Source organism: Triticum aestivum, chromosome 7B (assembly GCF_018294505.1).
Source record: "Triticum aestivum cultivar Chinese Spring chromosome 7B, IWGSC CS RefSeq v2.1, whole genome shotgun sequence".
In the NCBI taxonomy this organism is placed as follows: Eukaryota; Viridiplantae; Streptophyta; class Magnoliopsida; order Poales; family Poaceae; genus Triticum; species Triticum aestivum.
Genome location: NC_057813.1, coordinates 538015970 through 538023956, shown reverse-complemented (window position 1 = coordinate 538023956; position 7987 = coordinate 538015970). Strand labels below are relative to the sequence as shown.

General features: G+C 43.3%; 1 protein-coding gene across 1 annotated transcript; it reads left to right on the top strand.

The window, feature by feature from the left end:
• The first annotated feature begins 1664 nt into the window (after window positions 1–1664).
• On the top strand, window positions 1665–2544 carry LOC123160725 (uncharacterized). Its single transcript, XM_044578571.1, has one exon. The coding sequence runs from the start codon at window positions 1694–1696 to the stop codon at window positions 2288–2290; it is 597 nt and encodes a 198-aa protein (XP_044434506.1). The 5' UTR covers window positions 1665–1693; the 3' UTR covers window positions 2291–2544.
• The last annotated feature ends 5443 nt before the right edge of the window (window positions 2545–7987 follow it).

Genomic DNA, 7987 nt, shown 5'->3' with positions numbered 1-7987 from the left:
CTATTTGAAAAGAAAATGTGCAGACGAAGGTGGAATTCGGAAAATGGATTGCATTGTCGAACGTGCGTTGCACGTGCATGCTTACTAGTCCATTAAATAAGAGAGAATAGAGTTTATTACAAGCCATCGAAATACACAACATGCAGATTACTCGCGCGCGATAAAAGACCTTAATTTCTTAGCTCCGGCGGTGACCCAAAGTTGAGAGATGCGGCGCAGCAGTAGCAACACCGCACCGCATGCATGCCATTTCTCCCCGAAACAGGAGAAAACCGGCCAGAAAGCGGAAGGAAAACCAGTTGCGTCGCGTCGGGTAGGCTCATGCAGTGATCCGAATACGATACGCGCTAGTGGAGCGCACAGCGGCAGCAGCAGAGGCGTGCGGTGCGGCGGAGGCGAGACAGAGGGGACCCGCGGTTTCGTGCGTGACGGGCGGGCCCGTGAGTCACGCACGCGGACCAAGCGAAACGCACGGTAGTTATGATAGTACCGAAAATATTTTATACGTAGTATATATATATGTATATACGTTGGAGTAGGTCGTATGATACGTACTTATACATATCCAAAACAACGTGCGGCGATGCGTTCGGTTCACCGCCGCGTCAGCGCCCACAGCCCGCCCCCAGCCGGCCGCGTCCGTCCATCCGTCCTGGTTGGTTCGCGCTTCGTCCCTGTAGACTTTGCGACCCGGTCCCTGTGGAGCTACTATTTTACAGGACAAAGCAGGCGGGCTTTCTTTCTTGGGGGAGAGGCCACGCACATTTCTAATTTTCCCGACGTGCTTTAAGCTTTTGACTATTGATGAAATAGACTATAGCAAAAATTCACCAGCTTGACTTGGAAACAAAATATATTTGCTGGTTAGGCTGACTTCACAATAGTTATTAACTAATGGTAGAGCTTCATGGGATGGGATGGGTCCGGTTTCTCGTGCTTTGTTATATTGTTTGCTGTAAGATGGCTACTCACTCTTTTTCTAAATATAAGACTTTTTGAAGATTATAATACGAACTACATATGAATGTATGTAGACATATTTTAAAGTGTAGATTCACACATTTTGCTGGGTATGTAGTCCATATTAAAATCTCTAAAAATGACTTATATTTAAAAACGGAGGGAGTACAAGGCATTGGATTCAACTCGCCGCAGAACATATCCTGTCATAATATAATATACAGTGTCATATATTTGGAGAATAGTGGTTGGCCATCATTTAAACTTAGTCTATGAGCTGGTTTTCACTGTCAAGATAGTCTTCATCTTTCATACGGGTATGAATTTGTTGGGTGCAAGCACGCCATTTTAACTATGAGTAGTAAGTAAAAAGAAAAGTTATTAGCCAATTTTCAATGAACGCACCCGTGTTACCGATGGAGAAAATAATCTACACATAGTATACCCATCAGTTAAGTGGCAGAAAACAAGATTGCTTTGGCACCGAACAAAAAGAAAGGACGAGTCCTCTCCCTCCGTCACCAACTCATCGCCATAATAAGAAAATCTGAATCGAGAAGAAGTTCGTAGCAAGCTCACAATAACAGGAAACCAAGGGATCGAAATGCAAATGCATGTCAACTCGTTTCCTGATCCAACCACGTCTGGCGCGTCGTCTATATATACATGGTCTTTCCGCGTCCCGTCGTCACCAAACACCCAAACCATTCAACCTGTATTCAAAAAACTGTGGATGGGATCAGGTCTCTCTCACAGCCACCGGAGCAACGTCGCGCCTCAGCAGCAGCCGTCGTCGGCCCGCGTCATCGCCGCCGACGGCTCGCTGACGGAGTTCGCCACCTCCTCCCCCGTCAGCGTCTCCGACGTCCTCGGCGCAGACAATGCGGGCGCGGGTGGCCCCTTCTTCCTGTGCAATTCCGACGCGCTCTACTTCGACGAGGACGTGCCGGCGCTCGGCGGCGGCGAGCTGCTCCGTCCCGGCCAGATATACTTCGTGCTCCCCCAGGCGATGCTCGGGCGGCCCCTGTCGAGCGCCGACATGGCGGCCATGGCGGTGCGCGCGAGCGAGGCGCTGGCGGCGAGAGCGCGGCCGCGTGGACGCGGCGCTGGCATCAGGAAGGTGCGCGTCACGCCGGTGCACGCCGAGAGCGGGCGTGGTGACGTGGACGCCCAGGTTAACGCGAAGCTGAACGAGAGGACCCTCGGGGAGTACTGCGTGAAAGCCTCTGCTAGCCCGGCGAAAATCGGCAAGAAGGCTGCCGTGGCGGCATTTCCGCCGGCGAAGAAGGCGCTCAAGCCGCTCAGCACCATCGAAGAGGATGCGGAGTGACGAAATGCTCATAAGTACTGTACATCGCCAAGCGAAGCCGAGCGATAAAAATGGAAGGAAATTACATGATTTTGTGATAAGATTTTTTTTGTATTTTTTTCATATTAACCATTTCTAGAACAGTGTTGTTGGTGAGGAAAATTCAAAAAGGTAGGAGTAGTATATAAGAATGTCGTTTGGTTCATTTGCCATTGTACATGTATTTGGTAACAAAGGGAAGTTAAATGCGGTCCTATATATATGATTTGTTCATACTTCTACTGTTTTTTTTTATCAAAGAAGGGATTCCCCATTCCGATTTTCATTATTGAAAACCAAAATCGAACCAGAGTATTTGCCCTTAAACTATCAGATCCAACATCTCGCAACGAAGCACCAAACCAAAAGCCAACATAGTCTGACAAACCCCAACATCATGGGATTACATATTACACAAAGACACCAAAAAAAAAAAACAAGACTACTAAAGCAACATAGCATGGTCGAAGCCACATCTTCAGCAGGAGCCAGAGTTTTTTAATCCTTCCAGCCTTGCCACATTGATTCTCCACTCCTGCATCGCTGTATAGAGTTCACTTGCTACCCGCTCTAGCAGTCTTGCTCTCAGCTCCAACACCTTTTTTTGCGGCTCCTTTGTCTGCAAGATAGGCCAATCAATCAACCAGTGACTCATTAGTTTGATTATAGCAAAAGGATCATTTATACTTTTATTTTCAAATATAATTCCATTTCTACTGTTCCAAATGGCCCAGAACAAAGCAGATATCCCCACCATTACTAGCTTCCTATCATCCCTACTAAACCTGCCTAGCCACCCCCCAAAACAATCTCTTACATTGAGGGGAGTGGTTCTAAGCCCACATACACATCTCATCAACCCCCACAGCAAAGACGCTACTGAACAATTGAAAATCAGATGATCAACCGATTCATCTTTTCCACAAAACACACAACTCTTCCCTCCTTTCCACCCTTTTTTCAATAAAATATCTCTGGTTAAGATGCTCTTTTTGTTGACTAGCCACAAGAAAACTCTAATTTTTGCTGGCACTTTGGTCTTCCACAGAAATCTTCTATATAAATATCCAACAGGAAATTTTTGATCTGCAGTTAGGGTCCATGTGATTTTATCCCTCCCTCCCTGCATTGTCACCTCCTCACATATGCTTTTTAAGCTATTCCATAACTCCAGTGTTTCCCCATGTAGGGTTCTTCTAAATTTAAATCCTTGCCATCATTTTTGTATAGCCTCATCCACAGTTATATTGTGATCAAAACAGATATCATTGACTCTAGAGTAAGCTTCTTTTAAAGGTTTATCATCCACCTAGGTATCTTCCCAAAATCTGGTATTTTTTCCATATCCTAACTCTTTTTTGACAAATTTATAGAATATTCTTTTATTTTCATAAGACTTGGCCAAAATTGGGAGTCTGTTGGTTTCTTAGCTATCAAGGGTAAGCATCCCTCCCCCATACTTCCTGCATATTATACTTTGCCACAAGCCTTCCTTTGTTTCCATTTTCCAAAACCATTTAGCCAATAATTCAATATTCATTATTTCCAAATTGAGAATTCCCAATCCTCCCACATCTTTAGGTAAGCAGCATTTCTCCCATTTAACCAAGTGGTATTTTTTTACATTTTCATCCTCTTGCCACACCAATCTAGCTATGAAAAAATCTGCTTTTTTAATAATCCCTTTTGGGATAGCATAAAAAGACATCATAAAGAGTGGAATATTTGGCAAGCATGCTTGCACCAAGGTTATTCTGCCAGCAATAGAGCCTAACAGCTTCCCTTGTCAGCAGTTGCACCTTTCTTCAATTTTGTTAGTTACACAATTCCAGTGCATGTTCCTAATTCTACTATCTGACACAGGCATACCTAAATATTTGATAGGTAGCTCCCCATCTTACATGTCAAAATTTCCTGATATAATAGTTGTTTCTCTATAGCTTTCCCAAACAGCATTAATTCACTTTCGTGAAAGTTTATTTTAAGGCCTGACATTTGTTCAAAAGCTCCCAAAATGAATTTGAGATCCCTCATACTTTCCACATCATCTTTAATCAGAAATATGGTGTCATTTGCATACTAAAGCATATTGACACCTTTATTATTTTCCCCTCTCAACACTCCTTTAACTACATCATGGTCTAAAGCATTGTTAATTATAATAGGCAGAGCATCTGCAACCAGGTCAAAAAGCAGAGGTGACATAGCATCACCTTGTCTCAACCCTTTGAATGTTTTTAAATATGGCCCGATTTCATCATTTACCTTAATACCTACATGTCCCCCCTGACGGTGTCTTGGACTACGGGGTACTCACCACGCCGTCTCCCGATCAGTTGGATTGGGCCGAGGACCCCCATGGCCGTTTACTCATGGGCGAGTTCTGATAGCCGAAGTATACACAAGAGAGATTCTACAAGACTTGGTGATCAAGACAAGGACTCCTCCCCACCAGCGTATTCGACTAGGACTCTTGTTATCCTGGGCCTCTGGTACATTATATAAACCGAGGCCAGGCTAGTCGATAGAGTATGACATTACTCATCATACCTCTAGGGCTAAGACCACAACATATGATCTCGAGGTAGATCAACTCTTGTAACCCCTATACTCATTAAAGTCAATCAAGCAGCATGTAGGGTATTATCTCATCAAGAGAGCCCGAAGCTGGGTAAAATCTCGTGTTCATGTTACCATTGATCCTAAGACGCACAGCTTGGGACCCCCTACCCGAGATCCGCCGGTTTTGACACCGACATTAGTGCTTTCATTGAGAGTTCCACTGTGTGCTCGGCAAAAGGATCAATGGCTCGACTGCGGGTCAACTGCGACGTCGGCTTCTTTGTCACCAGCTCGACTGGTCACCTTGGCTTGACCGAGGACTACGCCTGATGACCCACAAGTGTAGGGAATCTATCGTAGTCCTTTCGATAAGTAAGAGTGTCGAACCCAATGAGGTGCAGAAGGAAATGATAAGCGGTTTTTAGTAAGGTTTTCTGCAACCACTGAAATTGTAGGTGATAGATAGTTTTGTGATAAGATAAATAGTAACGAGTAACAAGTAAACAAAGTAAATAAAGTGCAGCAAGGTGGCCCAATCCTTTATATAGCAAAGGATAAGTCTGAACAATTTTTAATAATGATAAAGGAGCTCCCGAGGACACATGGGAATTATCGTCAAGTTAGTTTACATCACGCTCATATGATTCGCGTTCGGTACTTTGATAATTTGATATGTGGGTGGACCGGTGCTTGGGTATTGTCCTTACTTGGACAAGCATCCCACTTATGATTAACCCCTATTGCAAGCATCCGCAACTACAACAAAAGTATTAAGGTAAACCTAACCATAGCATGAAACATGTGGATCCAAATCAGCCCCTAACGAAGCAACGCATAAACTATGGTTTAAGCTTCTGTCACTCTAGCAACCCATCATATACTTATTATTTCCATATGCCCTCCTCTAGGCCCAATAATGGTGAAGTGTCATGTAGTCGACGTTCACATGACACCACTAGAGGAGAAGACAACATACATCTCATCAAAATATCGAACGAATACCAAATTCACATGACTACTTATAGCAAGACTTCACCCATGTCCTCAGGAACAAACGTAACTACTCACAAAGCATATTCATGTTCATAATCATAGGTGTAATAATATGCATTAAGGATCTGAACATATGATCTTCCACCAAGTAAACCAATAAGCATCAACTACAAGGAGTAATCAACACTACTAGCAACCCACAGGTACCAATTTGTGGTTTTGGATACAAGATTGGATACAAGAGATGAACTAGGGTTTGAGAGGAGATGGTGCTGGTGAAGATGTTGATGGAGATTGACCCCCTCCCGATGAGAGGATCGTTGGTGATGATGTTGGTGATGATTTCCCCCTCCCGGAGGGAAGTGTCCCCGGTAGAACTGCTCTGCCAGAGCCCTAGATTGGTTCCGCCAAGGTTCCGCCTCATGGCGGCGGAGTTTTGTCCCATAAGCTTGTCCACGATGTTTTCTAGGGTAAAAGCCTTCATATAGCGGAAGATGGACACCGGAGGGCCACCAGGGGGCCAGGAGACAGGGGCGCGCCCAGTAAGGGGGGCGCGCCCCCCACCCTCCTAGACTGGGTGTGGGCCCCTGATGTATTTCTTTCGCTCAATAATTCTTAATAAATCCAAAAACAGGTTTCATGGAGTTTCATGACTTTTGGAGTAGTGCAGAATAGGTTTCCAATGTTTGCTCCTTTTCCAGCCAGAATTCCAGCTGCCGACATTCCCCCTCTTCATGGTAAACCTTGTAAAATAAGAGAGAATAGCCATAAGTATTGAGATATAATGTATAATAACAGCCCATAATGCAATAAATATTGATATAAAAGCATGATGCAAAATGGACGTATCAACTCCCCCAAGCTTAGACCTCGCTTGTCCTCAAGCGGAAGTCGATATCGAAAAATATGTCCACATGTTTAGAGATGGAGGTGTCGATAAAAATAAAATACGGACATGAGGGCATCATGATCATTCTTATAACAGCAACATGTATAGATTCCATTATATAATTTCTTATGCTCAAGTAACAATCAATTCACAATATCAAGTATGGTTCACAAACTTCATTAAGAACTAACAAACTATAATCTCAGTCATTGAAGCAATCGCAATTTATCATAACATTAGAAAGAGTTAACAATTGAGCTTTCAGCAAGTCCACATACTCAACTATCATATAGTCTTCTACAATTGCTAACACTCACGCAATACTTGTGGTTATGGAGTTTCAGACGGACACTGAGAAAGATAGGGGCTTATTGTGTTGCCTCCCAAGGTATTCACCTTTAGTTGATGTCAACAATAATAGTCCATGCTAATGAACATCGAATTGGATATATATATCACGATCTTTCAAACACGAGGAGCTTGCCAAAGGATAAAATGAAAAAGGGAAAGGTGAAGATCACCTTGACTCAAGCACAAAATAAAAGCATAAAGTAAGAACATGAAGTAAAAGATAGGCCCTTCGCAGAGGGAAGCAGAGGTTTTCATGCGCTTTTAGGGTTGGATATACAAAATATTAGTACGAAAGAACGTCACTTTATATGTCACTTGTGTATGGACCTTTATTATGCAGTCCGTCGCTTTTATTGCTTCCATAACAAGATCGTATAAAGCTTATTTTCTCCGCACTAATAAGTCATGCATATTTAAGGAGCAATTTTTATTGCTTGCACCGATGACAACTTACTTGAAGGATCTTACTCAATCCTAGGTAGATATGGTGGACTCTCATGGCAAAACTGGGTTTAAGGGTATTTGGAAGCACAAGTAGTATCTCTACTTGGTGCTGGGAATTTGGCTAGCATGAGGGGGAAAGGCAAGCTCAACATGTTCGGAAGGTCAATGACAACATACTTTAACTGAGATGTGAGAAAACATAAACCATTACGTTGTCTTCCTTGTCCATCGTCAACTCTTTTAGCATGTCCTACTTAATGAGTGCTCACAATCATAAAAGATGTCCAAGATAGTGTATTTACATGTGAACCTCTCTTCCCTTATTACTTCCTATTAATTGCAACGATCACCAAAACTACGTTTATCAGCTCTCAACAACCTTTATGCCTCATACTTTCTATGTGTGAAGTTATTACTATCCATAAGATCAATATGAACTC

What these genes read in the sequence shown, in the direction of transcription:
- LOC123160725 (XM_044578571.1), top strand. Translation starts at nt 1,694, where the DNA reads ATGGGATCAGGTCTCTCTCACAGCCACCGGAGCAACGTCGCGCCTCAG.